Below are 23,582 nucleotides of genomic sequence, written 5' to 3' on the forward strand. Positions count from 1 at the left end.
CACCACCTTCTTCTGCAGGACTGGTAATTGTTTCACATTCTTTTACATGGTTCCTAAATCACTTTAGCTTACGCATATGAGTTTATGAAATGACTGCAGAACAAACGAGCAGTTTTCAGGCTGCTCTATGAGGTTTTTATTTTTTCCACGTCTGCTAAAATATTGTCTTGAATTTGTTCGTTTGTTTGTTTGTTTGCCCTTCCATTCAACATGAAACTGTGTTTCATCGTGCTAATAACAACAAACAAGTGAGAGCTCAGACTCAGGGAGATGATCTCACACCTTTCCAGAGGAGATAACCCGGGAACACATTTATCTCATCTAGGACACCCGCACCACATTATTCAAACAACAAAGAAGCCAGGACAACAAAAAATGCACTGAGCTCATATCTCAGGGAGATGATCTCACACCTTTCCAGAGGAGATAACCCGGGAACACATTTATCTCATCTAGGACACCCGCACCACATTATTCAAACAACAAAGAAGCCAGGACAACAAAAAATGCACTGTTAATATCAAAGCCTCTCGTGACTTGTTTGTGAGCCTGTTTTTCAAAAACGACTGTTACAAGTTAAAGCAGAGACTACTTAGTAACCACTCCGTTAACTGCAGCAAGTGCTCATTAACCGCCCTGCACTTTGGGCCCATTCCTTCCTGCTGTTACAGCGCTTAAAGCCACGCAGTAGAAATTTTAACCAAGTCACGCAGAGATCTGAAACCCCAAAACCGGGAAGTCAGCAAAACGAGCCTTTCTGTTCTCCACAATTTAATGGCCTATCGGTTTCCAAAGGGCTTTGCTATTTGAGCCTCATCAGCTGGTGTCCCCCGCACTGCAGTGCAGAGTCGCATTGAAAAGAAATGAGGAAGCGACGGTCCCTCCCTCAAGGCAATAACGAATTTGAACGTTATTAACAGAAAGAAACCCTTGCTGGTGCTTCTTTATTAACGTGTCACTTGCTTCCTTTACCGCTCGCGCTCTAACCGAGCCCAGCGCCGCGCGGGGCCGGGCCCGGCCGTCCCTCGGCGCCTCAGGGGCGGCGGCCGGGGCTGCGGGGGTGCCGGTCCCTCGGCCCGGGGTTCGGCCCGGCCGGGCTGCGGGGGTGCCGGTCCCTCGGCCCGGGGTTCGGCCCGGCCGGGGCTGCGGGGGTGCCGGTCCCTCGGCCCGGGGTTCGGCTCACCCGCCGCGCCCGGGTGCGCACACGGAACATGGCGGAGGGACCAGGCCGCGCCCGCCCCGCCGTGTCCTGACGGGAACCCGGCGGGCCCGGGGCGGGGCGCCGAGGGCGGGTTGGGCGGCGGGGCTGTCGGTCAGCGCCGTTCGCGTGTCCGTCCGTCCGCGCCCACCGGGCGGCCAGCGCGGAACTGCGGGCGGCGTGTGGCGGTGCTCGGCCGGTGGGTGCGCCGGGGACGGGCAGAGCGCTGCGGGGAGCCGAGCCGTGGGCTGAGGGAGCGGGGCCGGGCCTGGCTTGGCGAGGCCGCGGAGGGGAGGCAGGAGCAGGGAGGTGGGAGTTGCGCGGGGTAGGGGTTGGTGTCTGGTGCGTGTGTCTGGGTAATGGTTGGGTGTGCGGGGAGCGGGGGGGGGGCAAAGGGAGGGTGTGCGGGGCACGGGATGTGCGGGCGGGGGCGTATGGGTCGGTGTGTGAGGCGGGATGTGTGTGGGGCTGGGGCCGTGGGGAGGTGATGAGGTAAGGGCTGGTATGTGGTGGGTGTGTGGGGGGTAAGAATTGGCTGTGCGGGCAGGGGTTGTGGGGGGCAACACGGGGTGTGTGTCGGTGTGTGGTGGCTGTGTATGAGGGGGCACAGGGTCTGTCGGGGGGGCACAAGGTGTGTGTGGGGGGCACAGGGTGTGTGTGGGGGTGCACAGGGTGTGTGTGAGGGGGCACAGGGTGTGTGTGAGGGGGTACACGGTGTGTGTGAGGGGGCACAGGGTGTGTGTGAGGCGGCCCAGGGGCTGTGTGGGGCGGAAAGGGGGGGGATGTCGGTGTGCAGGGCAGGGGCTGGGGCGGAGGCGGTTCGGTAGGGGCCGGTGTGTGTTGGTGTGGGGGGTAAGGGAGCACAGGGTGGGGGTAGCAGGGGTGTGTTGGTGTGTGGGGGGTAAGGGAGCACAGGGTGTGTGCGGGTAGCAGGGGTGTGTTGGTGTGGGGGGGGTGTGTGAGGGGACACAGGGGGTGCAGTGTGTCGGTATGCGGGGCAGGGGCGGTGCGGAGGTGGTGGGGTGGGTGTCGGTGTGTGCTGGGGGTGTGTGGGCAGTGTCGGGAACATGAGTGAGGGAATATGGGGTTGTGGGGGTCTCGGAGGGGCTGTAAATCCAAATGTAATGGATATCTGCTATTTTATTGGGAGAAGTGGACATTCGTGGTCTGAGTGCCCCAGCGAGCACTCCGACACCTCCGGGCTCAGACCGGGCTCAGGCGGGGCTTAGGCCGGGCTCCAGTGGGACACCGGCTCCCCGGGGAGGCAGTTCCAGGTGCTGGAGCGGGAGCGGGTTTATGTAATTGGCTCTTACATAATGGTCTTCAGCACATCGCTTTAATTAGCACTGCTACCGGGGGTGTCCGGGGCTGCAGCCCCTGCACCCTGCAGGAGGACCCCGAGGGTGTGAGCTCTGCAGTCAGGGGCGGGGAATGGGGACGGTGCAGTGTGCTCCGGGACTGAGCAGGGCTACCTGACCTTGGCAAGCACGTGTCTGAATGGTATTGGCAACTCTGCTGCCAGGAGAAAACCACGTTGCCTCACTCTGTCAGCCAGCTGATGGGAACAGGGGAGGTTTGTTTAAAACACTGTTTCAATCGGCTTTTTGATCAAGAATGTGAAAGTCGTCATTGTTTCAATCTTGTATGGTTCACAGGGGCAGGAAGAGGAAGAAGGAAAAATAGGACAGGGAATGGCCTGGAGAAGGTTGGCAAACACGAGGACTTCTGCTGTTGGTGCTTTTTGGGTTTAGCTGTTGCTGGAGTTGGCAGTGTCAGCTGCCTTCCTGTTATTTTGGTTGTGCTCTCTGCAGTACAGCAAAAGGCATGGGTTGTGTTGGGAGGTGCCAGTGGTCCAGGGGACTGCAGGCAGAGCCTCAGCAGTGAACTGGTATTGCCTTTTCCATCTGCTCTCCTGACATCAGCTGTAACATTCGTGTCTTTGCCTGTCCTCAGAGGGTCCCCAGAATTATAGTAGTGAGACCTGCTGGAATGCTTGTCCACTCTTGTCTATGTTAAGCATGGGTAGCACGTCAGAAATGTTTTGTGACATGTTGCTTTGGTTTTCCAAATGGGATTTCAGTAGTCCTTGGCTTGTATCCGTAGGCCTTCTGTTTAGAATAGCTCAAGTTCAGTTTTAGCTCCTGCTGTTTTCTTGGAAAGGTTTTCATGTGTCTGATCTGGCTGGTTTCTTGTTATTCCTCGTGAGGTGCTCTGCTAAAAAGAAACAATACTGCAGTAGCATGAAGGGTCTTTGTTTTGAGACCCAGAGCATGTGGTGCTACAGGGCCACCTGAAAGTCACTGAGAGCTCACAGAAAACTCTGTTGTTCTGTCTGGCTGCTGGTGGGATCTTTTGGGAGTAATTGTGCTTGCAGTGCTACCACACAGTGAATTTTTGAAATCCATGGGGCAAAATTCTGTTGTGAGTAAGCATCTGGTTGTACTTAACAATATCCCACAGCCTGAATACCTTATTGAAAGTAGGAGACAATGCATGGACCTCCCCCTGGCAACTGAAGAACTTCAGCTGTTCAAGTGCCCTTGGTTTCAGTGCTGTTGGCAGCAGAGCTCCTCACAGCTGCTGGTTCTAACTGCACTCAAATGAACAAGCCAAATTGTGAACTGTAAAAGTTGTCAATGTAACTGTGTTATAATTGTCACTGCATCAAAGTGCACAATGCCATGATAAATGCATTAATGAACCTGCTGTAGAATCTGCCTTCAGCTGAGTTAAAGATCCTGTCTGCTGAAGGCTGGGTAAGACCTTGAGGGTAAAAAAAGAAGAACAGCTGAGCTTATAAGCTGTAACAGAATTGGAAAGGTAGGCTGGTCTGTTCTAGTTGTGAGGATCATGGTAATTCATATAAATCATTAACTGGCCACATCCTTCAGTCTTTCCATAGGGTTTAAGTCCTGATCTTCTCTTGGGTTTGATGCTTAGAGTCTATTAATAGAGTTGTACTCTAGCAGGCTTTTTTGAAAGTGGTGCATTAATTGTCAGTTAAGTTCCTGTTTTCCAGCTCGTTGGATCTGTTTGCTCTGTGTCATGTTTATGAGGCTTTTCACTGTGCTGTTTCCCATAACGTTTCTTGTAATGTTGCTATTTCTTCTTAGCCTTGCCAAAAGGAGGAAAAAACCTCCTGGAAAGTAAAAATCATCTTTTCTTGTGAGTTAACTGGAGAGGGGCAGTCATATCCTTAAGTGATGGAAATGATATCACTTTTAAGATGCCTTTATAGAGGTCTCTTTTGCAAAAAAGTTCTGAATGTTTCTGAGAGCTCCGGATGTGCTTTTGTATTGCAATATAAAAAGTTTCTTGTGAACCTTCTAAACTTTATTCCTTTCCTACACTTATATTCCAGGCAGAAAGGACGTTCTGTGTTACTGGAGGCAGGTGCTCTATTTGCGGAGTGACTTATGATGTCAAGAACTGTCTCATCCTGGATCTTAAGCTCAGCAAGGAACAGCATTGTCTGCCAAGGGAAAGGACGTTGGTACTCCATCTGTATCCCAAACAGAAACAAGATAAAATGGAAGCTTGTTGTCTCCAAAACACACCTCTTCCCTGCTGGGGGCTGCGGCTTAGACAATCCTTTCCCCTTACAAAAAGCATTCCGGCACACTTCCACCGAAGAGGAGCATTTTTCTTTCCAGTTGTCTCCGTCACAAATCAACGACATCCTCCGAGCAGGTGAATTATCCCATAAAACACTGGATCTGAACGGCAAAGCCGCCAGCTCTGTGTTGAGGTTTGAGAGTAACCAGCTGGCGTCCAACAGCCCCATTGAGGACCGGCGGAGCGCGGCCACGTGCCTGCAGACGGCGGGGATGATGTTCGGGGTGTTCGACGGCCACGCAGGCTCCGCCTGCGCCCAGGCCGTGAGCGAGAGGCTCCTGCACTACATCGCCGTGTCCCTCATGTCCCGGCAGAGCCTGGAGGAGATCGAGCTGGCTGTGGAGTCCATGAAGCCGGTGCGGCCCATCCTGCAGTGGCACAGGCACCCGAACGATGTGGAGTATCGAGAAATCACCTCCCGGTACTTTGAAAACCTCCGGGTGTACTGGCAGCATCTGCTGGACCTGGACACTGAGCCAGGGTTTAGTTTAGAAGAAGCCATGGTGTGTGCATTCAAAAGGTTAGACTCAGATATATCACTGGAAGTTCAGGCTCCTCAGGAAAATGAATTGATGAGAAATATTGCCCTCCAAGTAGCTTTTTCTGGTGCAACAGCCTGTGTAGCTCACGTTGATGGTGTTCACCTACATGTTGCAAATACCGGTGACTGCAGAGCAGTTTTAGGGGTTCGTGAAGAAGATGGAACATGGTCTACTCTCCCTCTAACCCGAGACCACAATGTCTGTGATGAATTTGAAATCAGAAGATTGAAGAGAGAACATCCTAGATCTGAGGAGAAAACCCTCTTTGTGAATGACAGATTACTGGGCATCCTCATGCCCTCCAGAGCCTTTGGAGATGTGCAATTAAAATGGAGTAAAGAATTACAGCACAGTGTTCTTGAAAATAGCTGTGATGTTGAGGCTTTGAACATTTATCAGTATGTTCCTCCAAACTACCATACACCCCCTTATTTAACTGCAGAGCCTGAAGTCACATACCACAAATTGAGGAGCAAGGATAAGTTTCTAGTTATTGCTTCGGACGGGCTGTGGGAGATGTTGAGTAATGAGAAGGTTGTCAAACTTGTTGCTGGACACCTCACAGAGCTGAACGTGCAGAAACCACAACTGACTTTTAAGAAACCAGTTAATTTGGGTTACATGCACAACTTGCTGCTGCAGAGGAAGAGCAGAGGCCTGGCCTCCCTGGACCAGAACATCGCCACCCATCTGATCAGACACGCGATCGGCAGCAACGAGTACGGCGAGGTGGACCCCGAGAAACTCGCGGCCATGCTCACCCTGCCCGAGGACCTGGCCAGGATGTACAGGGACGACATCACCGTCACTGTGGTGTACTTCAACTCAGAAACCATCGAGAACTACTACAGGGACAACGAGTGACCTCGCACTGCTGCTCTGCAGCACCACAGGCAGCCTCTGATACTGGAACCATTCCTCTTGTTCTTTCCTAGTCGAGCTGCTACCAGTGTTATAATCTGCAGGTTTCTAGATTTTTTGTTACTTACTAGTTTTGAAAACAACTTTGGTGAAAGTTCCCTGGGTTTCCAGGTCTGTGTACTCTGAAGGAAAATGTTTTCATAAAACTTCACTGAGATGTAACTGAACTAAAGATTCTGATTCCATGAGATCCTCTGGTAAAACTTTTCAAAAGAACAAAGGAGACAAATTTCACTGAGCCTGCTACAATTTAACAGAGAGCTGGATAATAGGTGTAGCTGCATGGAGTGTCAGAAAGGCTCTGCTCTTGTGGCAAACAAGTAGCATCCTACTGAAGCACTGTAACTGAATTAAATAAATTAACTACCAAAACTTTCTTTGATGTAAGTGTCAAATATTTTAACCAATTGCCTCATGCTTATGAAACAACATGAAAGAAGGCTGTTCAAAGAGCCCTGGGATTGTCAGATGTCTTTTTTCCCAATTCTCTTCTTTAAGATAGGAAAAAATTGTATTTTATTCTGCAACGATTTTGAAGTGTGAATGCATATTCTCTTAACTTTATGTGAACTTGTGTTACAACTTTCAGCTCAAACACATATGAGAGTCTTCACAATTCCCTGTTTAGATTTTAACAGTACTAGACTTAGGCATTTAAGTGTTTTGCTTAAAAAATATACCCTTTATTAAGTATTGATCTATGGAATGCTCTGCCTCAAATCCACCATTTAAATGAAGTTTGTCAGATCCAGAAGTTCAAAAATTCATCTAAATGTAAATTCAGCAAAGGAGGGAGCACCTTTCTCTTCAGGTTTAACTTAGAGGAAATAACAGTGCTGATATTTCACTGAAAGATGTTTAATCTTTTATTCTTGCTTCTGGACATCAGGTGAATGTATGTCCTAGTCTCTGAACATACATTTGTGTGTGTTTTCTTTTATGCTGTGTATTCTGGAGTGCCATCCAAGCTTGCAAATTAGCTTTTACAGATGGTGTTCTCTGATGACTACCCTGCCTTGTTTACACACAATAGTAACTGTTCTCCACAAGAACGTGTATCCTGGGAATACAGGACTGTTTACTGTTGTTGCTGCTGAATAAGAACACATGAGGGTGCAGCAGAGCAGATAAAAATATTGCTTTTCTGTTTTCCCTGAACTTCCCTTAAAACAAAAGCTCTATCCTTTCACAGTTTAGCAGATGAAAAAGTACTTAGTTTTTTCTCAAGATCTTAAGTAGATAAGGCCTTGGGGCTTAAACTGGTAGCCCTTGTGGATTTGGGGGTTTTTGTATACTTCCACATAAAAATTATTATTGCTTTTTTCAGGCATTTAAATCTGTTTTGAAGATGGGATTAGAAGGAAGGTAAAACTGTTTTAAAAATGTTCATACTTTTGGCTATTCAGGATTGACTGTAATTCAGTTCTACAACTGCAATCACTGAATGCATCCTTAAAAAACCTCTGTTCTGGAAAATTAATTTACTGTTCGTTTTTTTTCATCTAGTACATACTGGAGCACATCCAGCAACTCAACGTGGAAGCAGATTAAATGAGTAGATCTGTTGCCCTTGATATCAACCAAACAGGATTTCCTCAAGCAATCTGACCCTGGGATCTCTGTGATAAGGACTGCAGACTTTGGGGATGTGCAGGATGTTACAGAGGTTGCTGAAATTCTTAGTGCCGGGCTCCAACTTGCTTTAAAGTGTGCCCTGCCCTCATCCCTGAGGCTGGTGCCGTGCAGACTGAGCTTTCCTCTGCCACAGAAAGGCAAACAGTGAAGGTCAGGCCCTGTGTAACCCTCGAGGGGGCTGTTCTGCCTGCCAGGAGAGGGGAGCACTCCTCAGCAGCATTCCTAAACCATTCTGGCTTTAGGTGATCTGTTCCCTTACAAATCCTTGTGTGTCACAGTTCCATGCTTCATTGCTTAAAATTTAGCCTTGAAGCAGTAAAAACAAAGCATCTCTAGACTGCCTCTTAATAGAGAAATTCCTTAGCCATGCAGCTGGAGAAACAGAGGGGCCAAACCACATCAGAGGGATGTGAAGTGACACACATTTCATGAAGCTAGTCTAGAAAATGTTCAATGTTCAAACCTGCTGCTGCAAAAGTAGTGTAGCAAACCAGCTTGTGTACAAGCATAAAATAAACCCAAGCTGTGGTTCTTTTCACCACACAGTGGTGAAATCCAGGTCACCTTTTGAGAGTCACTATAGTACTGTGTCATCTAAGTGTAAATCCTGGACATATTATTCTGTGTAGGTTGTACCTACACCAGCAAATTGATAGATTACTTTGGGAATGTATCTGAAAATAAGCAAGGCAGTATTTCCAATTTCATGCTAGATTTGCTCAGCTTAACTTGCAATGCTATCATCATCCTACAGTGGAAAATAATAATGTTAAACTACTTAGAGGTTTGTTTGGATTTTTTTGTTTGGTTGGGGTTTTTTAAGTGCAAATTATGGATTTACCTGCATACTCCCTGGAATTTGCTGCATGTCAGTGAAAGCAACCTGTCCATGCTTAGAATCATTTAGGCTGGAAAAGATCTCTGAGATGGGATGCAGCCATTGACCCAGCACTGCCAATACCACCACTAAACCATGTCCCTGAGCACCACCTCCACACACCCATATCTCCAGGGATGGTGGCTCCACCACTGCCCTGGGTGAGCACAGGGCATATTGCAGGGAAAGACCTGAATCCCACACAAACATCTCCCCCCTCCACCAAGTGAGTGTGTCACTAGAACTGAGAGGCCTGAGAAAACCAAAGGGTGAAAAGCCCAGGCGTGTGTGAGACCTCTCCAAACCCACAGCTGCTTCAGGCCTGGCTCTCTGAGATCCCCAGCACGTGGCAAAGGCAGCACCCTGAACCCTCAGAGTCTGACATTCTTGGGTTATGAGCATCCTGGGACTGGGACATTACAGAGCTTGCCATGGAACCCTGGAAATCCCCTCTCTTCTCTCACTGTGACCGTCACCAAGTCACCACCCCACTGGAGGTGACACCCCTCAATTGACCCCTGTGGCACCCGCTTTCCATCCAATAAAACGAGCAACTGGATCTATCTCATCACTTAGAATCATTTATACTCACATGCTGACAGAAAGAACAGGGTGAAAACACTGTCCTCCCTCGTTTCATGATCTCTGAAAGCTGGGAGGTGACCAAAATGAGGGGGTTTCTCTCAACAAGCCTGAGGGATCTTCAGCTCTAAAGAGCTGCTGAAACAGAGTAAGTTGATAAACTTTCATGCCCCAACGTGCTGAGATATTGCTATGGCACTTTTCTTACAATTCATTGCAGTCTCAGTTCTCTACAGTACTAGGTGGGCATATTTATTCAGAAAAAAAAATCAGATTTCAAAGTCCCTGCAGACATTAAAGGTTGTACTGAACTCTGGCAGTGTCCACACAGTGAAATGTTTCCTGATGAATTCATCCATTACAACCATGGGAAATTGTAGGAGTTCAACAATATACTGCACCCTGAAATCCACTGAATTGACAGCAATTCGATTTTGACTTCTATCAAATCTATTTAAAAGAAGTTCTAGATTTAAGTCAATCTAAATTCTCAGTAATATGTATACCTTATATTTGTGGTGGGGAAAATCGGGATTCTGCTTGTTTGAACTGGGTCACAGGCATTTTCATCTCAAACTGTAATTAAAGGCGTTAATAAAAGTCGTATTTTGTGCCTTGGAGAATCAACAATGTTCAAGTGAACAAAATGCCTTGACCTGCTCCTGCAAGCACAGTGATGTGAAGATTTGATAAGAACATTCAGATGCAAGTCCTGCAATATTGAAAAAGTGTTGGAACAAACATGTTGCAGGCAGTCTGTCTGGTTTAGGTTAGACAGTTCTCCTTGCTGTTCGTGTTCTTTATTTCCACAGCAGTCAGAGAATTAATAGTTAAAAGCAGTCACGCAAATTCTGTGTCTCCGACTCTTAAGTAAAACATCTGGGGTTAAGCACTGGTGTAAATACTAGAAAAAAATATTTTTTTCTTCCCTAAAACTTAAACCTTGAGTTGAAATACAACTTCATCACTTTTTTCTCCAGAAATCCTAAATTATGGTCCTTATAAATATTTAAGTATTCAGTTCTCCATAACATAGTTGGAATTTGGGAGGTGTCTTTTTTTAACTTCTTTGTAATTAGTGAGGGGAATCATTGTTTTAGTCAGTAAAAACATTAATTTCACACTTAAAACTAATCTTTATTAAATGGATGGAAGGGAGACAATGTTTTGATTGCTGTACTGGAATGTGGAGTTCTTTCTGCTGAATGTTCCTAGGAAATGATGCTCCAGATTCCAGTTCAGAGAGCACAAATGTTCCAGCTGGGATAGAAGTAAATAGTTTGAGTAGGTGTGAGTTTGCTGGAGTGTTTGTAGCTTTGTGGGTTTCCCACAATGGAAATAATTGTTACTACATGAAAGTAAGGACATCTTGATGCTACTGAGGTTCCACCACATTATCCAGTCAGCAGAAGGGGCACGAGCTCACTGGCCAAAACACCCAAATTGTGCTTTAGTTCATCTGACAATTACAGAAAGATATTGTAACTTCAGTAGGCTGACATGTACATATGTGTCCATCAGCAGCTAAAACATCATTGTAACATTCAAAATGTTGTCATTGTATTAAAACACTGCAAAAACCCGCTACAAATACAACATCTGCAGAAACATTTAATCCTTAAATTACAAGAGACCAGTAGCAAGGCAAGTATTCATGTACTTGGTCTTTGAGGCTTAACTTTATTTCCATTAATTACAAGTATATATCTGGTTGGGGGGGGGGGTAGTAAAGAGAAAAGAAAATTATTTGGGACAGATTTTTTTTTTCTTCCAAAAGAAAATACTTGTCTAAACTTTGATGAAGAGTTTTTTGTTATTGTTGAACAGAGGTTCTCTGTTCAGAGCTGTAGTTGCGATGAGAACTGAAGGCAGAGCTGTGGTTTTGTCAGGTATCAGTTGGTCACTCTGGTGGTGTGTGCTCTTCACTACCACAGCTTTAATGCTTCAGTAGAAACACAAAAGTAAGAATCCAAGGGGTGTGTTTCTCTCAGGGATACAAACATGGTGTGACATAGAGAAAAATGTTTCCTTCTTTGTGTCTGTGACAGATTAACCTTCAAAGGAGTGTTACTGTCAAATAAAACACTTGATGTTTTACTAGATCTTTGTATTTATCCTGAAAAACTGATTCCAACTGTTCCTGTTGGATCTCTCCACTTGTCAGTCAGGTAAGAGTCTTATTTCTGTGTTAGATGCTCAGGGACTTTATGGCCCATGCTGACAAGGGGGAGACATCTGCTTGAGCTTGGCTTCTCTGAGCCCTGCTCTCAGACTCTCAGGATGCTTTGCCTGAAGCTCTTTACTTGAAGGAATAATGACTGGAAGCCAAGAATTGTGGAAAGGGAGCATAATTATAGTTTCTGTTTGGGTTAAGCAAACTTAACTGAGCACTTTTCTGAAAGAGAAAAACAGTCTGGTTCTTCCCTCTGGTGAGCTTTTTGAACTGAAAACAAGGGCAGAAGGGGAAATGTCCATGTGCAGTGTTTGAAAGGGCCCTGGGGCTCCAGGCAGCAGGTAAGTGGGGCACAAAGCACGCTGCTCATGCCTCCCTGCTGGAATCCTGGAGCCAATCCTACAGGAACTTGTTCTGGAGTGGGTTGATCAGTTCAGGCTGACTTTGTACTTCTCTCAAATCAGCCCAAAGGTGCTGCCTGCGGAAATAGTTCCTCCTGTGGAAACAGTTCTTCCTGTGGAAACAGTTCTTCCTGTGGAAACAGTTCTTCCTGTGGAAACAGTTCTTCCTGTGGAAACAGTTCTTCCCGCCTGCAGTGCCTTAGAGAGCAGCCCCCCGCTCTGAGCTCGGGGGCTCTGAGCTCCCGCGGGGGAGCCTTTCATGTGCTCTTTTTTGTCCTCTCTGACTCAGACTTTGCTGCTTTGAGGTGGCTCTTACATCACTCCTTCATTCTCCACAGCTCTGTGGCGTTTTTCTCAACAAACAGAATTTCCGTTTCAGCGCGTTATCGGATAATCTTTGAATTTGTACCTGCAGGACCGGGCTTGGCCAGATGATGTCCCCTGAGTTTTGCAAAAGGGTTGCCGTGTTATGACCAGCCTCTCTCACTCTTATGCCCATGTTCATAACATAAGTTTCAGGTGCTGTTGAAAAATGGAGAAAACCCACCTCCAATCACCTACACACATCTTAAAAACTCCATGTGATTCATTAGTACTTCCAGCTTATGAACTGGGCAATCAGAGCAAGAGTTTGATTAACTTTAATTCTTTTTCAAAAGCAAGTTTCAGTGGCCCAAGTAGCCCAAGTGGTTAAGCTTTGTGGAAAACCCTCTCCTTGTCCTGGCACTGCTGGTACAAGGACATGCAAGTGGACCAGGAGGCACCTCCCTGTGTTTTCTGAGGAGTCTTCAGCTGCACAAGAAGAAAAGATGCTTCCAAAGCTGAGGAGATCTTTGCTCAGCCATAACCTCAGTGTCTGGCTCCTGCTGTTGTTGTGCAGCTCAGGCTGTAGGTGCCACAGCTGCCCCATGGCCACCCTATGGACTGGGTTCCAGTGTTTTCATTTGGACAAACTTCCAGCCTGGAAATGACACTGGAATGCTCCTGGAGGACCTTGCTGCTGGCAGGAGGGGGAGATAAACTGTTGGTCTGGTGTTCACAGAGATCTCACTTCAACCTTATTGTCAGATGGCACTCTTTACTAAGACAAGGATTTAAGAAATAAATCAGTCTTTGGTCTGTTTGGTGGTAGAGGGTTTTGGTTCACACACCCCCCCTTTTTTTTTTTCCTTTCTTTAATCTGCAGGTCTTTTTTTTTTGGACATAGTTGCCTGCACTGCAGTGTATCAAAACTTACATCTCTTATGTATTCTTGCTGTTGCTTTTTCCACGCCCCCACTTCCTCTTCCCATTATTCCACGGTGTTTCATTTTCTATTGATTGTTCTGGGCAAGTGCTTCAAGAAAAAGGGGCCACATTGCGTTTTTCGAGCAATATGGGAAGGGGGATGTGACTTTGTTCCACACACAGCAGGTGAGGGAATTCTAGAGTGTGACAGGACGTGCTGTCAGGCAGGTGCCAAGGGGGGTGATCCCACAATCCCACAGAAAACCTGCTGCTACAGCAAGGTGGTAAAGCACAGCAAGTAACACCAATCTGGAGTGCTGGGGGGTAGAGTAATCACCTTGTCCTCTTTATTGTCACAGATCCTCTTCACAGACCAACTTTATCTTCTACGTAATCCCAGCTTCAGCCTGGGATTTGTCTGAGTCTCTGTTTCCAAGCACTTCCCCTGAAAAATAAAATAAAATAAAATACTGGTGACTCAACTGAAAGATGAAGGTGATGGGCAGTAGTGGGGCAGGGCAAAGCTGTGGTGTCTGGGTTACAGAGCTGGTCCTGCATGGACTTGCTCCACCCATGGCCTCGGGTCAGGTTCTGAGCTCAAACTCATCTGATGTACTTGCTAATCAGAACTTCTCTGTGCTCTCACTATTAAAAGTGAAATCTAGTCATTTGGCTGGATTTTCAGAGAAACTAGGCCGTGATTAAAATCTTCAGCGTTGGGGCTCATGTTGCATCACCTGATTTTTAACAAAACACAATAGTTTTCTCTTACTGTTTGCAGGCATATGTAAAACAAATAAACCAGCGCATCCCTCCCTAATTCTGCTTTTGCCATGCATTCAGAGCCTTACTGTTTGCCAGGGGTTTGCTTTGCTGTGATAGCCCCCGTGAACCCCCAGGGGAACCTTCCTCAGAGCTTTCATTTGCAGAGCTCAGTCGATGAATAAGAGATGATTGCTGTATTTTGTAAACTATGATAACAGCAAACAGTAAAATCCTTACACTGCTGGAAACATTATTGATTTATTTTTATTATGACTGTTTATAGCAAGCCCTGTGTCTTTGAAGTCTTTGGCTGCAGTAGAAGAGATGGCAGCAGTCAATAATCTGAGTTTCTCTGGTGACATTACAGGGAAGAAAGTGTAGAACTCTCTGTAAAATCACAGGAACAATGTGTTGTTCCACAGGAACATGTTGCTGCCCTTCTGTGGCCATGTTACAGAAAGGAAAAGGGCCTTCAATTTGGGCTTCAATTTCATTTTGATTCCAATTTCTATGTGGTTTTCCAAAAGTCAGTGTACCTGGTTATCTTCATTTCCTGTTCTGGAGTGCAAGTTAATTTTGAAATGGCTTTTTCATTTTTCATTTTTCTTTTCCTTTTTTCTTTTTTTTTTTTATTTTTCCCCAGGCAGGCTTTTAGAGGCATTCTAGTGTCATTCTAGTAATAAATATTTCTACCTGATTCACCTGCCAACTCATCTTTTATTCATCCTGCTGATGAAAACAATCTCCCAGGAAACTTCTGTTGCTGAGAGAGTTCAAAAACTTCCCAGTTATGGATGTAAGTGATCCTTTTTCTTCAGTTTAGTGTCAGAATTTTGTATTACTTTTTAACCCATTTTTGAAGAAGTTAGCAAGTTCTGATGTTAATTAGAGCAAGAGGAAGAATTCAACCCAGTAAATGTAGCAACAGGTGAAGCTGTTCTTATTTTATGTTCTTATTTCAAAGTGCCCAGATGGTACCTCTTTATTAAAAACCAGCAAATATTTGAAATCAAACAGCTCTCATCAAGTTGTGTTCTGCAAATATGTTTTGTAAAAACTGTCAGTTGTTGCAGGAGCCTACACATCTAGATAAAAATATAACAAAATGACTAAATACATTTGAAACAGGTTGGACTATTCACCAGACCAACTGACTTATGCAGCTGTATATATTATATATATATATAATAAATATATGTGTAGCTAAAAAAGAGCCAGAACTGTAGGCAAGCTGGTACCTGGATAGTCACGAGCACAAGGATCTTCCTGTTTAAATACATTTTTGTGATATGACAATGTGATTTTTATGCTCTGTGAAGAGAAAGGAGAGGTATAATGTGCATCCATTTAAACTTTGATTTTTATCTATGGAGGTTTTCTGTACTTGACTAAGTGAAGATTTAGCTGCTCTAAGAGTTTTCCCATGGACTTAGAGTGTGACTCTGTCTCTGGTGTGTTCCTTAGGGACATATCAAAGGCTGCTCTGATTTTTCAGGGTGGTGTTGAATTAAAACCAAACACGTCAGTGATGCAGGTGTTGCACTGCTCAGTGGGATTGTCCTACCAGCAGAGTAGAAACAAAGTAAATGACCCCTCTAAAAAAAATCACAGGATTTTTGGTTCCCTGGTCTGGAGTAGAAAATGCACTGTTGTGCTCTCCCTTGAGTTCAAAAGAGATTTCACTGCCACGACATCCTGGACTTGGTCAGAGCCAAGTGACCTCTGCTTGGAAAACTTGGGAGGAGTAGAAGTGTGACCCCCTGGAGTGCCCATTCTAAACAATTTGGTTTTAGATGGGAGATCCCTGTGACTCTGATAGTTACAAATCTATATTTTCATATCTGTATAGGAGTATTTTAGCTATTGGCTGAGAGAGGATATTTTTGGTTATTGCTGACCAGTTTTTGAACTTTGCCTTTTTTTTTTTTTGTACAGAAATAGGTTGGATCAATAACTTATTAATAAACTATTCAAACCCCAAGTTCTATTCATGTGCACTCTCCAAACAAGAGGTATTTCCATTGTTCATTATTATGTGCCACTTCCATTTCAACCCTGAACTCATAAATCATAAATGAGCTTGAAGTATTCATTTCCCTCTTTCAGCACTACCTTTATCTAGTATTTGCTGACATGGCTCATTATAAGTTATTTTTGAGCACAGTCAGACCTTGTTTTCTGAACAGATGAATTCATTGTTGGAAAAGGCTCTATAAATAGAATTTAGGAGCCACCAAAATGAGAAATTCTAGCTCGTTAGGATCTCAGCTGGAACAGTGTGATCAGATATACAGAAATTTTGAGCTGATGAAATGAAAGCAAAGACTTCCCTAATTGGTCCTAAACCTTTAAACAACACATGGGCAATTTTTGTATTACTGTGAAGGATGATAGAAACCATCTGGAAAAAGAGAACGAAGGCAGCATACATTGGAGGGAGAGAAAGGAGAAAAGATGTGGGTAGTTAATATTAAGGAAAAGAAATGAAGTGTATACAGTGAGATAAACAAATGACTCCTGGTATCTTCTGCTATTCTGAGCTATCTTCAGGTGAGGCCTGCATAAATTTAAAGTTTTCTTAACCTCTGCCAGTCTTCCTCATATGTAAGAGGCAGATATGTCTCCTCTATCAACACCTGGTGCTGAAGTGGTGAAGTAAATTTGTGGATATGTGACTCTGTTTCACTGTCTCAAGTAGGATTATTAATGGAAAATGCATGAATCCTCTAAACTGTCTCCAGCCTCATGCAAGACTAAAGGCTTACTGCATCAGCCCAGAAATATGTCCTCTGGGAACACCCCAGGTAACTGTGGGCACAGAACTGGAACCCCGGGCTTGGGATGTACAGGAAGGCTTTGCTCTAATTCTTCCCTTCCCAGTAAGTTTCAAACACAGCTTGGTGCCTGTCTTAGTTTAACGAGATTACAGCTTAGAAATTAAGAAATTTCAGGTGGAAGTGTGGAAAAGAGCAGCTTTTTATTAACAAAATCTGAAGAAACAAAACAAAGTCCCAATTCCCTGGATGTGTGTGGGGGGAAACCAGCAGTAACCCAGGGTGGGAGGAAGGGTTCAAACCTGTGACAGTGCCAAACCAAATCAGTTTATTATAATGAAATAATACCCCAACTAATGTCTTGACTCCTCTTTCCTTACTGAGGAACAAAGCACACAGTGCAGGGTGAACTCCCTGCGATCCTGAGACCCAGGAAGGGACTGAGGAGGACTGGGGACCACTTTTCTAGGATTTGCTATTTAAGGATTACATTGTCATAGGATCAGGGAACAGTCTGAGTTGGAAGGGACTTTAAAGATCATCTCATTCCACCCCCTGCCATGGGCAGGGACACCTTCCACTAGCCCAGGTTGCTCCAAGCCCCATCCAACCTGGTCTTGGACACTTCCAGGGCTGGGGCAGCCACAGCTTCTCTGGGCAACCTGGGCCAGGTCTTCACCAGCCTCACAGACAAGAATTTATTCCCAGTATCCCATCCAACCCTGCCCTCTGTCCGTGGGAAGCCATTCCCCCTGTCCTGTCACCCCAGCCCTTGTCAAGAGTCTCTCTCCATCTTTCCTGTAGCCCCTTCAGGCCCTGCAAGGCCACAGTCAGGTCACCCCAAAGCTTCTCTTCTCCAGGCTGAACAATCCCAGCTCTCCCAGCCTTCCCTCATACACAACATACAAGAAAGTACATATATTGTGAATGTAAAAAAAAAAAAGGAACAAAGGGTGGAAAGGGAAAGCAGTGATGTGAGAAGGTTTGCTGAGGTCAGACCATCTTTGAGGCAATCCAAGCTGTGAGCCCTGGCAGTGTCCTGCCCCTGCACAGCTCACACTCAGCCTCACGGCACAGACCAGCCTCGTGGAAGTCCTGCAATAATGAAATGTCTTTGACATCAGGTGTTTTCTTGTTCACATCCAGAACTCCAAAATTAATCCACTTCTGCCAAGAATTCGATCTTTGGAGAGGACTATTTAAATAGATACTTTTAGCTTCAAAAATTTTTCTGTTGGCTACAAAACTTTTTTTTAAAATTTAAAACATCTAACATTTGGGTCTGGAAGATCAAGAAGACTTTGCTGTGCTCACAGCAGTGTGTTAAGAACAGAAGCAGGGATGATGGCAACACAGGGGGTTAATTTTCCCAACTTTTTCACGTCTATTGGTCTATCAGGGTGATTGTTGGATTTAGTTCTTGTAGATTCACTTACACAAACGTGATGGGAAGGACATGGGAAGGACCTGAGATTACCTGAAATCCCTGCAAGGGGTTCTATATAACTGACAGATAATCCTAAGAAGACCTTTTATTTTCCAGTAAGCAAGAACAGCCATTAGAGGAAAAAAAATAAAGAATCAAGAAGTCATATTCTTATTCTGTTTTATCTCAATTCAAATGGCAAGAAGAATGAGTGCATCAATCCCACCTACCTTTTTTCTTGTGCTTGTCGTTTCTATTGTTAACACACAGAACTTCAAAGGGATGTCTGTCTTTCCTCACGTGTTTTTTGACACTTATTTTAGAAATCTGTCTTTCACTTTGCTAAAACGGGAAATTTCTGATGTAACTGTGTAGATATATTTGACTAAGCATTTTGAGGTAGAATTAGAGTTATTAAAATAGTAACTAGTGTGTTAAGAAGTCAGAAGGAAAGCTAAGGTTCACTGCATCCCCCTTTGAATTGTGCCATGTTACAATTTTCTGTCCCTTCTCCAAAAACTAAAAAAAAAACCCAAACCTCCGTGAAAAAACTCCACCATCCTCTCAAAACCAAGCAAGTGTGAAGTCTTTCTAAGCAGATTTTTTAGTGTTTGTGAAGCTCAGAGGACTTGGAGACTGTAACAAAAACCTCCTGCACAGTTCAAACCCACCACACTGACACTCAGCTGACTTGCTGTGCATGTGGGAGCCAAGCTGAAAGCTCAAAGTGACTTTTAAAAATCTATTTTAATTTTAGATTAAATTAGTGATCTTAATTACATTAGAGGTAGTGTAAGCCAGGAGTGATTAAGGAAAACAAAGTAATAGAAAATCATGCAGTGACCTGGAAAATAAATTTGCTATGCTCTTCTCAAAATTGCTGGAGTATTCCTTGCATGCTTGTCTTTTGCCTTTGGTCTCTGTGGATTTGTAAACCTTGTGCTCCCTCTTGCAAAGGATGTGTTGATTTACATCATATACAATGCTTATGAAAGCAGGAGGCTAAAAATAATGTATTGCCTAATTTTTTGGAGAGGCACAACCACCAGATACATGAGGACAAGTCTCAGCAAAATGAGTGAGGAAAGAAAGTAAAATCATCCTAAAGTACAAAACATTAGTAAGAAAAATAAACTTGGGTTATTTAATAGGAAAGTCTTCATGGTGTATCTTGCCTTCTTATTTTAGTAGCTTAAATACACATCCTTAAAACATACAGACTGTTATATATATATATATATATATGTATGTATGTATGTATGCTGAGAGTGGCTGCCTCTAATCAAAGTTGCCAATCCCCATTACTTCACTAATTAGCTCCATTTATCAATGCTGACCTGCCTCACTAGTCACCAGCAGCCAATATAGGATGTGCCCATCTGACTCCCAGCACATTAATTGGATGCTGATGGATGAGGGAATCGTTTCCCATAAAATCAGCAGCTGCTCAGGACTGTGGTGCTGCAGGAGCCCCTCTGCCTTGGGCAGGGCTCTGAAGCTTTATGGCCCAGGGGAGAGCAGGGGCCTTTCCCAGTGTGGCCCAGGAAGGATGGGATCCTGCCCCGTTCAAACCAGGCCAGGCTGTGGCAAAGCCCAGCTTAACTCCAGGTCAGCCCAAACTCAGCTGGGCCTTACCCGTCTCCAGACACGCCAAGGAGCCAATTTTAAGAAGCTGTTACATTTCATAGCCTTAAATCTTTTAAAGATGATGATTCACGATCTTTATTCATTAATGGGCATCTGATTCATTGCTGGTTAGAGGGGAAATAGACTTTTATATTGCAGTATAATTGTTCAGATTGCTTTATAAAGACTGTGCAATTATTTCTATTATTGATGTCTATTTGGGAGATTTATCGTTTGTCTGTAAAACCTGTAACGTGCCAAGTTACAGCATTAGGGCAATCTCTATCTGAAGTGATATAATGTGGTAATTTTTAATTTTTGAAAAGGTTTTTCTTTTAAAAACAAAGTTTTAAAGCACTCACAGCCTTTTCAGCAGCACATAGAACTCTAATTTTCATTTTAAAATGAGAAGTACAATAATGTTCCGTTGGTTTAACTAAACTGAAACTTTCAGGGTCACACATTTCACAGGATTTTCACAGGGTAAAAATTGGAATGCTTGGAGTTAATAAACAAAATATTCCAGGGAAATAAACTGCCATTATTCCCCCTCCCCTCCCATGGAAGGGATGAAAACCTTCAATTTTCTATATAAAGGCAACTCAGAACTTCCATCTGCACTTTCTAAAGTTAAATGGCTCATTCAGGAGCAGCTTAGATAAAACCAAGGTATTAATTTTTAAAGTTTCACTGTCTGTGACTTGAGCAGCCCAACTGAGATGGAATCCTGACAATACAGGGCCATCAGTCTGGTCATGGCATGATTTGGGGTTTGGGTTTTTTTTAGTGTTAGTGCACATTTTCCTAATTTTCCTGGGAATTCCAGGGATTTAGCTGGAGGGGGGAGAGCTGAGCTGACGACCAGCACCAGCTTGTGCATGTTCTTTGGCATCTCAGGATTAAAGAAACTCACTCATTTGGGGATAATTTCGTTCATAATAATAATTAAAAAAAAATAAGGAGGAAAGCAGATCTGACATGTAACATTTATTATTCCAGTAATTCGGCCCCAAATACTTTGTTAAGCTTTCAGACAGTCTTTGGCAGCAGTAAGTGTTAGTTCTCCCTTACTGGACATGCCTATTCAGAGCCTGTCACAGCTTTGGGTGTTCTGAGCTGATGGAGTTTGTGCCAGTGTCACTGTAAGAGTCTGAGCACAGATCTGTCCTGGCCATGGGGACACAAAGCTTTCCCTGTTGTTATGAAATGATTGCAGAAATCACTGCTCCTCCTTAGCTGCAAAATGTGTGGGGAGTGGGTGAAAACACGGCGCTCAAAATAGAGTATTTGTGAGTAAAAGGAGATCTGTGAGAAGGTTTCAGACTGTCTTTAAGACCTGTTTCTGTCCCAAAGCCATAGAGTAAAGCTCAAACAGATGCTAACCAGAAACTTCTGGAGAATGGAGCAGTCTTTAAGCCAAATGATTCTTTGATGGACCTGTTGGTTCTGACGTCCCCTTTCAGACATAAAACCTGTGTAACACTGAGTGTAACTGGTGTAACATCTCACTCTGCAACACAGGAAACTTTAGCTGGCTGAGAAAATCCACCTGTATCAGGTAAGGACTGATGGGCTGTGGTATCGTGGTTGGTGTGGAAGTTTTATTTCTGTCACCTTTGGCGGGTTCTCCCTGAAGTTTCCACCTCTGGCATTGAATCCTCGTATCAATTTGACTCTGGATTTTCATAATGTGTTTTTTTACTGTTTTGATGACAACTTTATTTCTACTTCATGTGTTTCTTTTTACTCTCCAGGACTTGTTATTTCTTTCCTATGACTATCATTCAGGTTTTGTAAGGAAAGAGTTCATTCAGTGAGAAGGCAAAACTCCCACAAAACTGGGAGCAAACTTCTCCCTGAGTTATGTTCAGAAGATATGACCAACTAAAGCTCTATTTATGTGGGCAGAAAACAGCTGAACGAAGGCTTCTGAACATCCAAAATACTACTCAGGCTCTTCACAGTGTTCTCTTCCTTTTACTGGAGTCTGACTGAAAAATGGCATTTTCCAACTTTGCAGAGTTCCCACTACTTTAACAATAACTGTGAAAATGCAGCCTACATAATTTTATCTTTATTTGCTTTTACGACAACTTTCTATGCACGAATTGTTTAATATAAATACAGCTGATTGATATGAGATGTTTCATCTTTCATTATTGTCATCTGAACTAGTAATTGATGTCAAAATGGAAGTATTAGGAGGGTGGGGAAGAAATATCATATCGGTTTAAAAGGTAGCTAAAAGTATATTTATATTGCTAAACAGATATATTTAATAAATACAACAATAAAAGATAGATATATATATCTTTTATATATATAGTATATAAAAGTACATATAGTATATATATATATAGTTGTATCTCTTTGAATTGGGAGAAAAATGCTCTCTTTTGTCACAATTTGCTCTGAGGCTTTGAGGACTGTGAATGGTTTAAAGACAAAATTAGAGAGTAACTGCAGCCTTGAATGAAACATGACTGTTTTCTACCACACTTCAGACTGGTCAAAAAGAACTGCTTTTTTGTTTGTGTCTGGGTGGGAGATAGAGGATGTGAAGATCCCTAGTTTAAATTTGTACTTTTTCAGATGCTCTCATAGCCTTGCTCTGATACTCCAGTATCAGATACCACTGATCAACTGCTTTATTTCTGTGTTCTTCTGTCTGGTGTTTCACCTCCTTAGAGGGAGCACAACGAGATTAATGAGAGAATTTTATCTTTTAAAAGGCACTGGAAATGGCAAGTGATAGGATGTATTAATCCTGCCTTTGACCAAGTGTTAAAAAGATTTTAAACACTGATTCTATGACAGGTTTTGTCTTGTTATATTTAACTCCAAACTGAGTTTCAAGGCAACAGTTGTCCATAAAAAAGAGGGAAAAGGAACAAATGGAACATAAGAAGCATGTTTTAGTCAAAAGCACAACTGGGTGTGTATGAACTCGTGTTAATACACAGCTGTCAAGTAGCTGCTTGTTCTGCCTGAGCACTGGGTGCTTTGGCATTGCCAGAGGAACAGGGCCGTGATCTCAGCCAAGGACACAACTATGGACTCAGTGCCAGTGAGGGCTCTTGTGTGCCATCCAGAGCTGCCTCTGTTTTCCTGGGAACGGCGGGATACGAGCTGTGGCTGCTCTTTGGGCTCACTTGCCTGTGTCTCTGGGGAGAGCAGCAATGACATGATTTTTGACACTCCTTTGCTGATGGCTGTGCATCCCTGTCACTTGGGATTTTCCTTTGCTGTAGCTGTGGCTGAGCACTTCCATGTTCTGGGACTGTGTGGGGGGACTCTTTGCACACAAAAGTACCTGGTAAAGTTCTGTCCATTCAGACAATCTGTCTGTCAGTGAGCAACTTTCATATAGTTTTTCTTGCATTTGTTTTCAAAATTGCAGCTGAAAATGACTGGATGGTATCAGAGCTAGGCTGACTGAGTGGAATGAAAGCTTCCATTTCAGGGAGAATTTCCTGTTACTCATCTTTGCACTGACTTCACCTTTTGAAGAGAAGAAACAAATGCTGTGCTACCATAAATGTCTGAAATCCTGCTCAAGTCTCCAAGCCATTTTACAGAAGGGCACCTGTCCCTCTCAGAGCCAGGGAGACTTGAATAAACTCTGTGGCTGCTACAGTCTATTTTTTGAAGCTAATTTCACAGTGAACTCTCCCCATATTTTTGAAAAACACTAAGACTGCCTTGAAGACTGAAGTGGTTTGTGTTTTTTTTTTTAACTATGGATATTCTAAAATCATCTCCTCTTGAGTATAAAAATAGTAGTGCTTCAGTACTCTGCTGAAACCATTAACCAGGCTTC

General features: G+C 44.0%; 1 protein-coding gene across 2 annotated transcripts; it reads left to right on the top strand.

The window, feature by feature from the left end:
* Positions 1-1,081: 1,081 nt before the first annotated feature.
* PDP2 (pyruvate dehyrogenase phosphatase catalytic subunit 2) lies at positions 1,082-6,653 on the top strand. Of its 2 annotated transcripts, none has more exons than XM_027718344.2 (2): positions 1,082-1,397; positions 4,560-6,653. In XM_027718344.2, exon 2 carries the CDS (start codon positions 4,615-4,617, stop codon positions 6,217-6,219), a length of 1,605 nt encoding a protein of 534 aa, XP_027574145.1. In that variant the 5' UTR covers positions 1,082-1,397; positions 4,560-4,614; the 3' UTR covers positions 6,220-6,653. The 2 variants fall into 2 exon arrangements, with proteins under 2 accessions (XP_027574145.1, XP_027574146.1); XM_027718345.2 differs by having other exon boundaries at positions 4,564-6,653.
* Positions 6,654-23,582: the final 16,929 nt, after the last annotated feature.

The sequence above is a fragment of the Pipra filicauda genome, unplaced genomic scaffold (genome assembly GCF_003945595.2).
Source record: "Pipra filicauda isolate LSUMZ 115617 unplaced genomic scaffold, ASM394559v2 scaffold356_size1356884_pilon, whole genome shotgun sequence".
Taxonomy (NCBI): domain Eukaryota; kingdom Metazoa; phylum Chordata; class Aves; order Passeriformes; family Pipridae; genus Pipra; species Pipra filicauda.